At 29.3% G+C, this 16289-nt stretch overlaps 3 protein-coding genes across 5 annotated transcripts; 2 read left to right on the top strand and 1 right to left on the bottom strand.

Annotated features, from left to right (window-relative positions):
* Positions 1–483: 483 nt before the first annotated feature.
* On the top strand, positions 484–3170 carry LOC115701229 (uncharacterized). 2 transcript variants are annotated; one of them, XM_030628973.2, is made up of 8 exons: positions 484–711; positions 792–832; positions 916–974; positions 1429–1626; positions 1770–1841; positions 1959–2137; positions 2238–2356; positions 2844–3170. In XM_030628973.2, the coding sequence occupies exons 2-7, from the start codon at positions 805–807 to the stop codon at positions 2353–2355; spliced, it is 654 nt and encodes a 217-aa protein (XP_030484833.2). In that variant the 5' UTR covers positions 484–711; positions 792–804; the 3' UTR covers position 2356; positions 2844–3170. The 2 variants fall into 2 exon arrangements, with proteins under 2 accessions (XP_030484833.2, XP_030484832.2); XM_030628972.2 differs by having other exon boundaries at positions 911–974.
* A 500-nt stretch (positions 3171–3670) lies between these two features.
* LOC115698574 (cytochrome b561 and DOMON domain-containing protein At3g61750-like) lies at positions 3671–7112 on the top strand. Of its 2 annotated transcripts, none has more exons than XM_030625671.2 (4): positions 3671–4246; positions 4906–5305; positions 5404–5690; positions 6656–7112. In XM_030625671.2, the coding sequence occupies exons 1-4, from the start codon at positions 3992–3994 to the stop codon at positions 6932–6934; spliced, it is 1221 nt and encodes a 406-aa protein (XP_030481531.2). In that variant the 5' UTR covers positions 3671–3991; the 3' UTR covers positions 6935–7112. The 2 variants fall into 2 exon arrangements, with proteins under 2 accessions (XP_030481531.2, XP_030481532.1); XM_030625672.2 differs by lacking the exon at positions 3671–4246 and adding an exon at positions 4554–4559.
* Positions 7113–12101: 4989 nt separating this feature from the next.
* LOC133030668 (uncharacterized) lies at positions 12102–12851 on the bottom strand. The gene is made up of 2 exons (XM_061103483.1): positions 12398–12851; positions 12102–12352 (listed from the first exon to the last, which is right to left on the bottom strand). The coding sequence occupies exons 1-2, from the start codon at positions 12849–12851 to the stop codon at positions 12102–12104; spliced, it is 705 nt and encodes a 234-aa protein (XP_060959466.1).
* Positions 12852–16289: the final 3438 nt, after the last annotated feature.

Here is a 16289-nt window from a genome sequence, read left to right as displayed (position 1 = left end):
TAGTTTTTAATGATATTTATAAAAAAATAAAAAAAAATTAATCTCTATAGTAAATTATAGTAGTTAGACCCACATTTGGTTATTTGGAACCTTTGGCCAATTCGAAAGGAAAATTTACATAGTATACTAACTTTTGGGTGGTATTTTTTACTTTTTTACTGTATTTTTTTATAAGTTTGTATACTGTGTTAAATTTTTACTGGTGTTCTACTGGTGTATTTTAGTTGTTCTACTGTTATTTTGAGTTGTTCTGCTTTGTGTTTTACTGTGTTTTATAAAAATACAATATTTTTAAAAAGATTTCCGTATAACAGTATTTTTATAAAAATGAACTCAAATTATAATATTTTTGTAAGTTTCCATTCTAAACCCAGAAATGACATAATCTTAACAAGTGGGCCTCATGTAAGGAGATTGTTTGGGCCTCGTTGGGGCAAGGCCCATCTTTGTTCATCGTCATCAATGTAGTATGAGACTCCTCCCTCCGTATATGAAAATCTACTGATCTTCCGAAAGATTCAAATCAAATCGAAGAAGAAGAAGAAGAAGATGTTAAGCTTCAAGCGAGTGACTCGATCTTCTCTAATGGCTTCCCACCGCCTATTGAAGCTCAAAGACAAGAACGAGCTCATCTCTTACTACACTTCTCCTCATTTTTCCCACCATTTCTTTCCTCAAACGACCTCAATTCGCTTCTTCGATTTTTACAAGGTAAAGAATTAAACTTTACTCTCTTTGTTTGATTACCCAGAAAATATTTTCTGCTAATCTTTTTGTTTACTCATTATCAGCTTGGGAGCAAAGATGCAATCGATAAAGAACGAGCTCGGCTGTGAGTTATCTTCTATTTAGCTCAAAACCCTTTTGTTTGTTTATATAAATGACATGTATTAAGATATATCTATGGCAGTGCAGACGAAATGAACAGAGGATACTTTGCTGATATTTCTGAGCTTAAGAAACATGGTGGCAAGGTAACACTTTTTTTTTGTCAAATTCAATAACCCTTTTGTGAATTTTGTTTATGTATGATATGTGTTGCTTGCTCACAATGGGATTGATTGAATGTAATTCGGGTAAACGGTGGCAGTATAAGTAACCAAAGTTTTATGTTTTTAAGTACCATAAACTGAATAAATATGTAAAACTCCATTAATATGTTAAATAGGACACATATAAGTTCGTATTCTAAATTATTGGGTCTAGACGAAAATATGTAGTATCAATTACTTTTAAATCTTCTTTTACTGATAAACACGACGAAAATTATAGTTTGACAAACTCAAAATTTTGGGTAATTATACCACAATTATCCCATGTAATTCGAATAAAGAACATTTGAATTTGTTTTGGGCTGATATTAAGTTATGTTGACCTTTTTAAAATGGTGGATGGCATTCTTTAACTTTTTAATGTTTGTATCTGTAGATTGCTTTGGCAAGTAAGATTATCATTCCTGAAATGAAAGCTGTGAAGTTCCCTAGTATTGAAGTGAATTTCTCTAATGGGAAAGCTTTGAAGCTTCCCATTGATTTGAAGGAGAAGGAAAGTGCAGCTGATGCTGCTAAGTCTTCTCCTATCCCTAAGGCATCTTTAATATGCGTTTCGTTTCGGGCAAACGCTCAGGTAAACAGATTTTTGAAACTATATTTGAACAGATTATAGGAAAGAAAGTAGTATGTGCTATCTATTTTTGTTACATTCATTGCAGCATATTAGAAAGATAAAAAAACCTTTGAATAATGTAATGCTCTTCTTTTTCTGAACAGTCTATGATTAGTTCTTGGAGTTTACCTTTTCTCGATACTTTTCGTAGCTCAAAGGGTGTCAATCTGTACGAGGTAAAGTACTTTTCCGCGCTTAGTTGCAGCTCATGTACTTTTGTTTAAGCATATTTGGCTCCCAATTCAAAGTTTTCCATTCGGCGGTGAATGTTGTCTAATCATTTTGGTATTTAGGTATCGTTCATAGACTCGTGGCTATTATGCCAGACTCCAATTAAGCAGCTTCTCCTTCGGATTATGAAGAAATCGAATGATGATGGAAGTGACGATCCACTTAAGAGGCAGATTGTGTATTCTTTTGGCGATCACTATTACTTTCGAAAAGAACTTCATATACTTAACCTTCTAACCGGGTAGAACACCATTCTCTTGTTTCTCACTTATAGTGATTTTAATCTAAGAGAAAAATCATTATATTAAGAAATACCATTGTCAATGGTGTCTTCACTGCAGATATATATACCTCATTGACAAATTCGGTAGAATAAGATGGCAAGGCTATGGATTGGCAACCGAAGACGAGTTAGCATCCCTTCTTTCTTGCACATCACTTCTTCTGGAAGAGAAGTAAGGTATATTAGTTCTAACCAACATTTTGAACAAAGAAAGTTGCTTCCTCTTAATGCATTGTCCATGCATTTATATTGCTTTTTAAGCTTTAATATTTAAAGAATCCCCGAACCCAACTGGTCGAATTGCCATCATTGAAATTCTCACTTCCCTTATAATTAGTTCTTAACAACATTTTGAACAAAGAATTTGCTGCCTCTTAATGCATTGTCCATATGCATCTCTATTGCTTTTGAAGCTTTAATATCCGAAAAATCCCCAAACCCAAGTGACCGAATCACCATCGTTGAAATCTCACTGCTCTTTTCTTCTTTCCACCTCTAAGAAAAGAGAATTTGCATTGTCCTTGGTCTAGTTGTTGTCTCATCCATCAATTTTATTTTTTGCTTCTTCTACTTTCCAGCATAAGCTCTATCTTAAATGAGAGAAACTATCTTTTGTTGTGTAACTTTTGACTTGATTTTCTGTGATGTTGTTTTCCATTTCCAGATGTATTTTCTTTTGAGAAGCATTGTTGAGAAACTTAGTGCAACCAAGAATTGGTAGCTACAAAATAAGGTTGTTGACCCAATGAGCAGAAGAGGCCTTATCATCAAACTGAACTCTTCTTTATAGTTTTAGGATGTGTTTAGTTTTTTTATTTTTTAAAAAAATTCTAAACACTTGAAGGAGAGGGTGTTTTCACCTACTAAATTTTTCTCTTAAATTAGTTGTTTCAAATATGAAAAATTTTAGTTTTTATGTTGCAAATTTTCACTGTGAATGTAAATTATACATATTGGTTTTTTGAAATCTACAATGATTTTTTATTTATTCTTTTTTAATCTCAACAACAATATATATAATACATATGTAAGATGAATGATTGTGGCTAATAATACAAGCAAACTAATAGTATTAAATTATTAGACATATTATAAGTGCCTAAAATGAATGCTTCTCTTGAACATTCGTGGTCTATTATTTTAGATATTTTGTAAAAATTAAAAAAATTAAAATTTCAAAATCAAAGTATTTTTGAGTAAAACTAAAATACCCTTTGAGATTATCAATTTTAGAGGAGTGCCAATATCTATAAAGAAAGGTAGGAAAATGAAGAACATCGATTTCTTTTCTCTTTTCGATTTTTTTCCCCTTATACAGTGAGTTAGGAAGTTCAAATCAGAAGCATCTCTCTACCTAAATAATTATTACTTCAAAACCAAGTAACTCCACATCAATATGATTATTCCTCCAAACCTTTTTTTACTTTGTTCTAACTACAAAACTTAATTGTTTTTTTGCTATGATAGCTTGAAAAATAATAATTAATAATTGCTTGTTGCTGTTGATATGATGTCGTTTTCAATATTCTTGTCGTTTGGTATGAGTCAGAAGAAGAGCTGTTAAGAGAGAGATACATCATATACATATATTTATGGTTTGGTAGTGAGGAGGAGAATCATGATATGTAACCATGCACCAAACCAAAGCATGAACTCCCCAACCCTACCACCAATAACACCCTAGAAGAATTAGAAAATGAGCCTTCAAACCCAATACAAGTGACTAAAGCCTCTCAACCACTTTCTTCTTGTTCTTCACTTTCACCCATTACTTCCTTTCTTTCTACTCTTTCACTCACTTCTCCTTCCAATATGGCGATTCGGGTGTTTCAAAATCCGGTCTCTCTTTCTTCTAGGCTTGTTATTCAGTTGTTATGGGCACTCGGTTTTCTTAGCTTGGTGGCAGCTGATGGTGGAGCTGAAGTTGGTTATGGTGGCGGCAATGGTGGTAGTGGTGGTGGAGAATTAGAGCTTTGTAATAATGATTTGAGTAATTTTCTGCCACCACCTTTTGGTAACCTTACTAATGTTGTTTGCAAACCAATTTGGAACACTTTTGTTTTGAGGGTAATATGTCTTAAACTCTCATCTCTATTTTGTTTTTTTTTTTTTTTTGGTAGATTTTTGCATATCTAACTTTTTATCTCAAAACCAACTGATGATGAATAGATGAGTAACTCATGTTCTTATAAATGACTCAATATTTTAATATTTAATTAATGAGGGATAATACTTATATTTAATTCATGATTAACAGAGTGACTTGCTGATATTTATAGTATTTATATATAAAATGGTATTTTTCTGAATTGGGATAGTGTTACTTTTATAAAAATTTGGCGTCAACACTGAAATATAATATGTAGTATTTGTTTTGAGGGTTTATGTCTTAACTCTCATCTCTGTTTTTACTTGGTTACAAAAATTGTCAAACTTTTTGTGTGAAATTCCAAGATTAAATAGGACATGAATTATAAGGTTTTATCTTAAAATCAATTAAAAATGAGTGTGAAGTAATCTATGTTGTTAAAAATGGCTCAAAAAATTTACATTCAATCCATGTGAAATATCTTTGTTTCTATATTTTTAAAATATGAGTGTGTGACTCAATACAAAATATGACATGTTTATAGTATTTATATATAAAATGGTATTTTCTAAAAATTTGGGATCACAAAATTTTGATTTATTGATGCTGATTATGTATTTGGATTGATAAATCACAGTACACTCAAAATGAAGACAATGTGATGAACATTGTGTTATCAGCTGTATACACAACTGGATGGGTTGGAATAGGATTTTCAAAAGATGGAATGATGGTTGGTTCAAGTGCCATTGTTGGTTGGGTTACAAAAAAAGGCCAAGCAAGAGTTAAACAATTTTACTTACAAGGTTCAAGAAAATCACAAGTCATAGCAGACAAAGGTGAATTACCACTAACTGGTATACCCTCTTCTGTTGTTCTTCATGGACCAAGAATTTACTTAGCTTTTCAGTTGAAATTCGAAAAACAACCTCTCCATCACCAACCCCTTATTCTTGCTTTCGGATTTTCATATCCGAATCACTTGCATTTGTCTCATCACGATGACAAAACAACCATAATGTTTGACTTCAATGCAGGTAACTAGTAATAAAAACTATGTTGTCATTTTCTCAAAGTCTGAGGTTCGAGTTCTTTTTTGGTTTCTAACTTTTTTGCTTAATGTTTTTTGTCATAGGCTCAGCAAGTGATGCACCTAGTGATCTTGGCAAAATGAAGAAGAATCATGGGATATTGGCCATACTAGGATGGGGTTTAATTCTTCCTTTCGGGGCGATTATCCCAAGATACTTCAAGCACAAGGATCCTGTTTGGTACTATTTGCATTCAGTGATTCAATTAGTTGGATTTGTGTTTGGTCTTGCTGCTGTTGTACTTGGACAACAACTTTATAACAAGATTGGAGCTCATTTTCCAACACACAGAGGCATTGGCATCTTTATTCTTGTTCTTAGCATCCTTCAGGTTACTCTCCTTCTTGTATTGACAAAAAAAATGGTATTTTTCAAAAAAATATGTTTTTTTTGGGAAATTTATAAAAATACTGGAATTTAAGTTAATTTTTACAAAAATACTGTCACACGGAAAATTTTTCAAAAATACGGTATTTTTAGAACAACTCAAAACAACAGTAGAACAACTAAAAAATACCAGTAGAACACCAGTGAAAACTTAACACAGTATACTGCAGTATGAAACTTATAAAAAAACACAGTAAAAAAGTAAAAAATACCGCCTGACAGTATTTTTGTAAAAAAATAACAAAAGTTAGTATACTATGTAAATTTCCCTTTTTCATCAAATAAGGCTCTACTTAGTCTAAGCCGGTCTTATTTAGAGTTAAGTCTATTTCAAATAATAACGATGAATGATAACTCAAATAAGACCGGGTTAGACTTATTTATTTAGAGTTTTTTTCTTTCGACTACCTTTTGATTAATAATCCAATACATAAGGACTGGTACTTTTCAAAAATTTAGTCTTGGTTGTTCTCACAAAATTTAACCATTTGACCTAATATCAAAATGTAGTATTCATGAATGTTAGCTCAAATGGCTAGGCCTTTTTTTTTAAACAAAAACTAAAGTTTTTAATCCTTTTGGTACTTACATAGTAATTGTTATTATATTCTGATGAAGCCCAATGTATCAAAAGAGATTCAAAATGCACAACGAACACTCTTAGTTGAAATTAAGCAAAAAATCTAAATAATTTTAGTCTAATTCGTTTGTTTTTTTTATTTAGATTCAGGTCTATTTAAAATAATAATACAAATGTTATAGCTCAAATGTTATAGCAATAGTTATTATATTCTAATGAAGCCTAGTGTATCAAAAGGAATTTAAATCGCACAGCGAACACTCCTAATTGAAATAAAGCGAAAAATCTAAATGATTTTAGTTTAATTATTTACTCGTTTGTTTGTGCAGATTTTGGCATTCTTTCTTCGACCGAGCAAGGAAGCAAAGATTCGTAGGTACTGGAATTGGTACCACCATTCAATGGGAAGACTTGCCCTTCTTTTCGGAGCATTGAACATAGTGTTGGGGATGCAAATTGGAGGAGCTGGGAATGATTGGAAAATTGGTTATGGATTTGTTCTTGGTATAGTTCTTCTCTCAGTCATTGTTTTGGAAACTTTGAAATGGATTAAAAAATCAGAGGAGAAAAAAATGGCCTCAACATTCCAAATGGATCCAGTACAATAAACACTCATACACATATATGGAATAGTGATGAAATTGTGTTCTCCAAAATTAACAAGAGAATATTTGTATATATTTCATATTCTTGATTGTATAAGTTGAGCATTTTTGTTTTGTTGTTTTGTTGAAAATTTTACTGTAATTTTTTTTACCTTATATAATTATCCCAATTTTTATTCAATACTAAAACATGTTAGCTATATTGGCACTTCATTAGTTTTCTTATAACTATACATAATTACAGTATTAATTATAATCTCTCATTTATTCATCCTTAATTTTGAGAAACACTTTACATAACTGACACAAATTTCTCAATTTTTGATTCATTAATGTCTATTGTTCATCATTTTTATTTATATTTGTAAAGTTTTTTTTTTTTTTTTTTTTTTTTTTGCATTAGATAATTAGTATGTGAGTTCATATGCATTTTTTCTTTGTATTTAGTCATATTGAAAAGTAGAATAAAGTTACATTAGTTCTGTGAAACTTCTTAAGTGTGAATGCTTTTATATTCTTTTTCATTTTTCCCTTTATTTTTTACTTGAAATACTTTTTTTTTGTTTAGGGTTGAATACTATTGATTCTTATTCTTTTCTTATTAGCTTTTTTTTGAGAACCTTGCACCATACTCACTAGAATCTTTAGTAGAATTTCCTAACCCTTTCTTTTATTATTATTTTAATTCAAGTGATTTTGGGTTTTCTCGTTTTTATTTTTCTTCAATTACAAAAATTGACTTATTGACCCATTGCATTTTACTTGCCATTGACCTTATCCTCTTTTTTTCATCTCAAATTTTAACTATTAATTTTCTCAATAATTATAACAATAAACATAGTTACTATTATTCAACCAACAAATTTGATATCCAATCCCACATATATTATATTTTAAATTAAAATACATGGACATAGCAATGTTCTATCTCATAGGGTGTTGGACACTATTATATCAATCCTTACCATTATTTTAATTAATATTTCCACCACTTTTGACAATTTGTTGATCCATACAACCTATCATAACATCATTAATAATAAAATAAAATATAATGTCATTGATGACTTAACAAAGAAGACTTAAATTCAAATAAAATAAGACCCCAAATACTTATAAATAAATGCATCTCAATTTAATAATTTTTATTTCACATAAAAATATCTATTTTTAATTATATTAGTTTTTTTTAATATTTTTCTTCCAATTCATATTTTTATAAAAATAAATTATATTTTAAATATTATAACAAAAAAAATATATGAAATTTAATTAGAACAAAATTATAAAAATAAGTATTAAAATTAATATAAAATAATGTGAAAATAAATTTAAAAAAATATGTTAACAATAATTTTAAGTTTATTTAAAAAAAATATATATTAAAGTGTACTTATTATTTTATAGGGTACAAATAGAACTCTATATAAAATAATTAGAAAAATAAAATTAAATAATAGCATTCCAAACAAAGAAATGGATTCCATTGGTCTTTTACTTTTTTTCCAAGCCAAAAATCAATAAATCAAGATGATGAATAAATAGATAAACAATAAAACTTGACTAGTTGTTGAGAAGGTATTTGCTAGTTCATTTCCTTTAACTATAAAATAATATCATCATCCAAAGGTGGGACCAAAATCTCTCAACAAAACTCTATATAATAACCAATTAAGTTATACTAAAAAGAAGAAGAAGGACCCCATCAAACCCATCATAGAATCATAAAGCAAATATATGACTCAATTTTATGTCCTTTTCCTTTTTTCAATTTTGAAAAGTTGGTCAATTTCATCCAATTAAACTAATCATACCATGTGTCCGTACAATATAAAAAGTCCTTACTTCATACTCTAGTCTAGTCTAGTCTACTTGCATCATAAGCTTATTTAGGTATAACATAGTATGAAGATTTTTCTTCTATTTTTTAATCTAATTTGTTTTGTTGTGAATTAAATTAATCCTTATAATAGAAGCTAAGGTGACTACATACAGTAACCTTAGAGAAAAGTATTTTAGTTATGGCTAGTAAATTGTAAAAATAAAATGGAGAAAAGAATAAGAGTTTTCTCAATTATGTAATTACTTAATGTAAGATCATATATTAAAATTAAATTTATAGAGGGGCATTTTTGTAAGCTAAATTTTTGAAGAATAAAAATATCTTCTAATTTTAAATTTTCTATTATAACTTTTATAGAATTTACCAATTATCTCATTCCATATTTTTAGTACATATAAATATGAGAATTATTATAACACCACACAAATAATTTTCATTAGTCTAGGGAAACATGACATTATAAAATTTTATTGAGTGTACAATGGACCATACCATTACTAATAGCTATAGAATAGTCATCTTATTATATGAACTTTTAATAAGTGGTGATGAGTTTATAATATAAATAAGTAATAAATTAAATTTGAGTAACCCTATACAAAGGTAGTATTCTACAATTAAGCCAATTTGATAATCTTGAAAAGTATGTATGATATTTTTGCCTAATAGGATTTTTGTTCTTAAATTTTTATGGAAATGTACATGCGGTCGAAAAATTACGACAATTCATTGAGATATAATATGATGCAAGTGAATATTTGCGACAAGAAATGAATCCTAATTTTCGGATGACTGATCCTTTTAATCCAATTCATATGATGTCCTTTTCGAGAACTATAGGAAATGCATCTCAAGTACACCAATTAGTAGGTATGAATCATGTTTTCAAACTTTTTAAGCTGTTAAATTTTTTTCTGAATTATTAATATTGTTAGATTTAAGAATTTTTGTACATGTTAAAATTCAAGAGATATAATTTAGTAGATTTAAAAGTTTTGAGGTACGATTTTGTAAATAGATAATTGTCACATTAGTAAAATTAAATAGAATTGGATAAAATTTCTTGAATCAAACAATTTTAATAGTTCAAGTAAAAATTTTAACGGGCTAAAAAGTTTAAAAAATATAATTTAGTACATGTTAAAATTTAAAGATAAAAATTTTAATTAGCTTAATATTTTTTTAATGTTAATTTTAAAAGAATAAAAGAAAACAGATAAAAAGAGAATGTTGAAGAAATTGAGATAATATATACAACGCGGTTTGTGGTTTCTTAAATTGGATTTTGGTCCCTTTCAAAAAAAGAATTAGGGTTTGATCCTTTTGGATTTGGATAATTTAGTTTTCAACTCTCTTTTTGTTATCCATCACAATCAATATTACTAATTTTAACTTCTTCTCTTTAACTCTTTTTATTATTTATTATTATTAGCAAAAACAAACAAAGTGTTATAATTACCAACCACTACATTTATTAATTAATTTATCCCATTTTACATGTATATCAATCAAGTCCCAAAATTTATAAAATTGGCTTATGTGCAACCCTAGAAATTATTTGTTTTACCATTTTAAGAATTGGAATATATGTCATATATATATATTTTCAAAAAGAAAAAGTATACCAGAAAATGGAATCAAAATATTTTCCCTTTTCTTTTAACAAAGTTTGGAACTAAAATGTTTTGTAAGTAAGGAATTGAAATTTGGAATGTTCGACAAATAAAAATTTAGAAAAAATTTTAAGTTGCTTTTACAGCATCCTCTTACATTGTTGAGTTTTATTATTCTTAGTGTGGTAGTTAAGATATTTTCTTTTAAAAAAAATATTATTTAGTCAATTTTTTTTTTAATTATATATATTATAGTTATTTACGACTGTTTGTAAATTTTTAAAAAAATTTAAATAATTTCTAATACTAAATAATATTTAAATAATTTCTTACTACATGTAAAAAAAAAAAGTACTCACGCTTGTTATATAATATTTTAATTTTATTTTAGTATTATAAATTATTCTAATTTTTTTAAAAATTTACAAATAATTACAACATACACAATCATCAAAAATTAAAATAAAAATTCTCCTCTATACCAAAATAAATAGCAGGAGATGTAAGTATAAACTTACCTTAAAATATTTGTTAAAAATCAAGTTGATAAGATTCTTTAGTATTTACCATTTACTTTTCTCACATATTATTCTTTAGATCAATACACACTCAAATAAACTAAATATTAATTTTATTTTTTAATATATCACATCAAATTAATAAGAATTATTAAAAGCTATCTAAGATTCTCTGCCCTCAATATCATATTATTATCAGTATATTTAGTATATTTAGTATTAGTTTGGTATAAATTAAAAAAATATCATTAATTAATACTAAAACGTTGTCTATAAAAAGTATTAAATATTATTGATCCAATTGTGAATTTTTCATTTTTTTTATTAATTTGTATTAAATTATTCTTATTAATAAGAGTTTAATTTAAAAAAAAAAATATTATTATTGTTTAATAATAATACTTTAAATTAATATTAATTCTATTTTTTTTTATTTTTCAAAATCAAAATCCTTAAAGCCTGATCCGATTTCTTCTTCTATAATAGTCCATTGGGAAATGAAAATAGAAAGTTGCAGAGAATATGAACAGTCCAACTCTCTCTAGTCTTGTCAATAATTAATATTAAGAAATTATTTTCGAAAAATTAAAAATTAAAAAAAAAACCAACTATTTTGGTGGGACCCACCACACCACACCACCACTCTCTCTGTCTCTGGCTTCCTTCTATGGTACGCTTTTGAGTTTTCCCTCCTCTGTGTGCAGTCTCATTCCTAATTACCGTAGACACTCAATAACATTTTGCCACGTGTCACTAAAACGGTACTTTAGTAATTATAGCTTCGTGTACGGACAAAAGGCACGTAGCGGTAGTGGGCGTAGGATAAATAAAAAAAAGGAATGTCTGTCCTTTGATCTTATCTAATAAAAATTACTTTTCTTACTACGTTGTACACGCTCTCGTTGAATGACACGTGGCGAGTTAATGAGCTTTGGGTTATGCACGTGCCACTCACGTGGGTAGAACGCGGCGGTTGCAGGCTTTTTTTACTCTGCGAGTGTGTGTGTGTGGGTGTGAGAGTATTTCGATTCGGTAAGACGGTTACGTCACTCCCCTCACGCCATGCTTACACAATGACTATTTTGCCCTTCACTGTTTTTTAAACTTTTTTTTTGGTGGTTTTTTGTTTGATTTTGTAGTTTTTAATTTTGAATTATGTTAAGATTTGTTTTTTTGAAAGAAAATGGTAAACTTTATTAGAATGAACTTTCAACCATTACAATAGATAAAAGATCAGCAGGAGCAGTACTTTCACTGAAAATACGATCTGAATACAAACAAGAGCTACGAGCAAAACAATGTGCAGCTTTGTTTACAAAACGTTTAACAAAATTAATAGTGACTAAAGGTAAGGAAGCCAACAATGTACGACAAACAGACACATGTTGACCAAAAAGAGATGGAATGAATACCGAACCTCGAACTGCTTGAACAACAACCAAAGAATCTGTCTCAACATCAACCCGACCCCATTGGTGTCTCTTTATCTAACTCAGAGCCTCCTTAACCCCCACAACTTCAGCTATGACCGGGTCCACGCACCCCTCCAAGAGGACCGTGAAGGCTTCAATGAACCGCCCATCATGGTCTCGAGCCACGCCAGCCGCTCCAAATTTTCTGTCATTTGCAAAGATTGCGCCATCAACATTTACCTTAATCTTTCCCATAACCGGTTTCACCCAATGCTCCAAGTCTATGTTCGAACCCGAAGGAACAAATAAAGACCCCATTCTCCTTTGTTGAGCATTTCTCCATTGATTAAGGACTACTCTTGCCAATAGAATAACCTCTGCCGCTGACAATGATTTCTCCCGCCAAACTAGCTCATTTCGGGCATGCCAAATTGCCCAAATCACCATCAATAATTCCTCCTGTGCCATAGTAGAATGCTGAAGTATCATCTGACCAAACCAATCCCAGAATGATGTCCAAGACACTGAGACCATATTTAGACTCGACCTCTGCCAACATGATCTTGCAAAGGGACACAGAACCAATAAATGGATGATCGTCTCAGACGATTGGTGACACATTGGACATAGCTGATCCAGAGGAATGTGCTTGCTTAGGTGGATAAATGATGTAGTAAAATGTTTAGATGTTATACCATTGGAGTAAAAATAATGCTATTCTAGGAATTTGTAGGAATGCTATACAGTAGCATCAAGGCTATCATAATTTTTTAATAAAAAATTAAAACTAAAAATTTGTTGTAGCAAATTTGTTGTAGCTAAAAATGAGGAAACATATACAATTTTTTTAATATGTGAGATCATAATTATAGCATTTTAGAAGAGTGTTATACCATTGGAGTGTTTTTAAAAATAAAAGTGTCAAAAATGATGTGGAAGATAGATAAAATAAAATATTATATTTTTAGATGATGTGGAGATTTTTAGCATCCTTAAATGATGCTACCATTGGAGATGCTCTTAGTTGTTATAGCCTGGTGCACATAGAGTGGGTTTGATCGGGTTCGGCTGTTTAGAGAATTTCGAGTTTAGGTTTGAACCGGGTAGAATGTGTTCCACCCAATACACTAAAAAAATTAAATTAAGAGTCTCTGCTAAAAAATAGTATTTCTTAAACTAATTTAAGTTATTTTTTATTCATTAAAATATTAAATTTTTATCTGAGTCAACCAAAGTAGTTAACTTATTTTATTAAGCTCTTTTAAAAAAAGCTATTAAAATTGGTTTTGCTAGGTGTGTTCACCAAATTGCTCACACCACACAAATCATCCGCACCGCACCATATCTCATAAAAAACTTAGTTTGAAATCTTTTACGGTGCATTTGTAGTTTGTATTTTCACAAAATTGCACGATATAGTACAATTTGCACTTGAATTTTATAGTTATGGATCAAACCGCATCGCATCATATATTATAAAGTTACTAATTTTTATAATATGATTTTTATTGTTCTTCATAAAAGAATAAATATATATAATATATGTGTACATTACATTAATTTTATTATAATCCACACCGTATTTTCACAGTGTGGATTTTTACAGTTTTATTATATGAGAAATTACAAAACTCCATATGCGGTTTGGTTTGAAAAAATAGTCACAACCCGCAAAAAGAGTTACAACTTGCACCATCCTTATTGCGAACACCCCTAAGACCATCTCTAATGGGAGATGTAAAAGTTGATCTATATTTGGTACAAATAATAGTTGTGTGACATTTTTGCATAAACTTTTACTATTATACTCTAATGTATAAATTTAAATCTTGACGGAAAATTTAATATGTTATTTAGTGTTCATATGATAATTTATTAATAATATAAAATAATAAAAATCATACAAAAGTAAATTTAAAATTTAATAATAAAATAATAATAATTATGAAAGTCATTTAATACAAATAAACATACTAACTAAACTTTAATAATAAAATATTAAAAATGACATAATAGCAAATATAAAACTATGTGATGTAAATTTTACATTATATTATATGATGATCTAAATTTGGATCACTTTTTATTATGTGAAATATTTACATCACAATTTAGCAGACTATTGGAGTAGACTTTTGACAAAGTGAATTATATTTTACATTTGCATTTCCATTTATAAGATGCTATAATTTTTGCTAAAAATCACTAAAGTTTATTTGTTACCAAATCAAGGTTAAAAGTACTTTTGAAACTTTAGAGTCTATTTGGCTGTATTTTTCAGTTTTTATTTTTAGAATTTTATTTTTAAAAGTGAGAATAGAAAACAAGTTTTGTCATTTTTAAAATTTAAATGGTGATTGACATAAATTTGTTAAAACTATTTTTGGATTTTTTCTTACTGAGAAAATGAATATTTTAATGCCGTACCGACATGAACCCAATTTACCCCACACCCAACTTGAACCTGGACCTACCTCGAACCCGGACCCAAACCCAAACACGAACACCAGACCCCAGACCCGAACCTCGAATTCAGACCCCGACTCGAACTCCAAACCTTAACCACGAACATGAACTTGAACCCGAACTCAAATCCAAAACCTAGGACTAGGTCCAAGGTCCTTAGTCAGGTCTGGGTTTGGGGTTTGGAGTCTGGGTCGGGGTTTCAAATTCGAGTTCGGGTCGAGGTCTGCGATTTGGGTTGGGGTCTGGGTCCAAGTTCGGGTCTGGGGTCAGGGTTTGAGTTTGGGGTCCAAGTCCAGGTTTAGAGTCAGGGTCTGAGTCCAGGTTCGGGTCTCAGGTCCAGGTCCCGGTCTGGGTCTCGTGTTCGAGTTTAGGGTCTGGGTCTAGGGTCCAAGTCTCGGGTCCGGGTTCGAGTTGGTGTTCAGGGTCTAGGGTCTGGTTCAGGTTCGGGTTCAGGTTGAGGTTCGAGTTAAGGTTTGGGGTTCAGTGTCCAAGTTTGGGTCCAGGTCTGGGTCGAGGTTGGGGTTCGAAGTTTGAGGTCAGGGTCCGGGTTCGTGTCAGCATTCTGGTTTGGTGTCCAGGGTCTAGGTCGAGGTCCAAGTCCGGGGTTAGGGTCCGGGATCCGGGTCCGATTTCGGGTTTGATTCCAAGTTTATGTGAGAAAAAATATAAAATATTTTATATTGGACAAAAAAAAATTGAAAATTGAAAACAATATCTTTATGCTTTCTATTTTTTCTTTAGTTTTTTTCAAACTCAATTTTTTAAAAACTATTTTTAAAAAATTTTGCGAAAGGATCCTTATTATTTTTTAAAAATTATTTTCTATTTTTTAAAATTAAAAATAATTTTTAAGTTATGAAGTCAAACAGTTCTTTAGAAATGTATAAATAATTTTTAAAAATCCAACTATGGATTTGAATAATTTTACAAAACTAAATCTGTTATGAAAAAATATTAAAAGTTTATATGTATTTATAATTTTTAAGTAGTAATAGTTATTTTATGAAAAAATAATTAAAAATAGTAGAATTATAAGATGGAAATATTATTATTGTTTGTAAATTGTAGGTAGAATCAGAATAATTAATGATAGAAATAAATTAGTTTAAAATAAAAAATAATCAAAAAAAATAATTTTGTAATGCTGTTTACTAAATTATTTGGAAAGAAATACAGAATCATATTATTTTATTTATATAATTGGGAAAGATAATCAGAATGTTTTAATTTGACAAACTACAATTGTTAGAGCATGTAATTATTTTTTGTTTAAGGATTTTTAAAGGACATAAATACTTTTTTCATCTTAATTGATAAAATTAAAATTAAAAAAAAAATAAGTTAAGAAAAAGAAAAATATATTTCATAATCATAGAAATAACCTTTTTATTTATTTTTTTCAGCCCTCATTATTTCTTTCTTTCTTAAATTTAATAAATTTATATATAAATCAAGATTATTGTTATGCAACATTGCCATTGGTTAATAATACTCTCTAAATATTAT

Source organism: Cannabis sativa, chromosome 8 (genome assembly GCF_029168945.1).
Source record: "Cannabis sativa cultivar Pink pepper isolate KNU-18-1 chromosome 8, ASM2916894v1, whole genome shotgun sequence".
In the NCBI taxonomy this organism is placed as follows: Eukaryota; Viridiplantae; Streptophyta; class Magnoliopsida; order Rosales; family Cannabaceae; genus Cannabis; species Cannabis sativa.
This window is presented reverse-complemented; position numbering and strand designations above follow the sequence as displayed.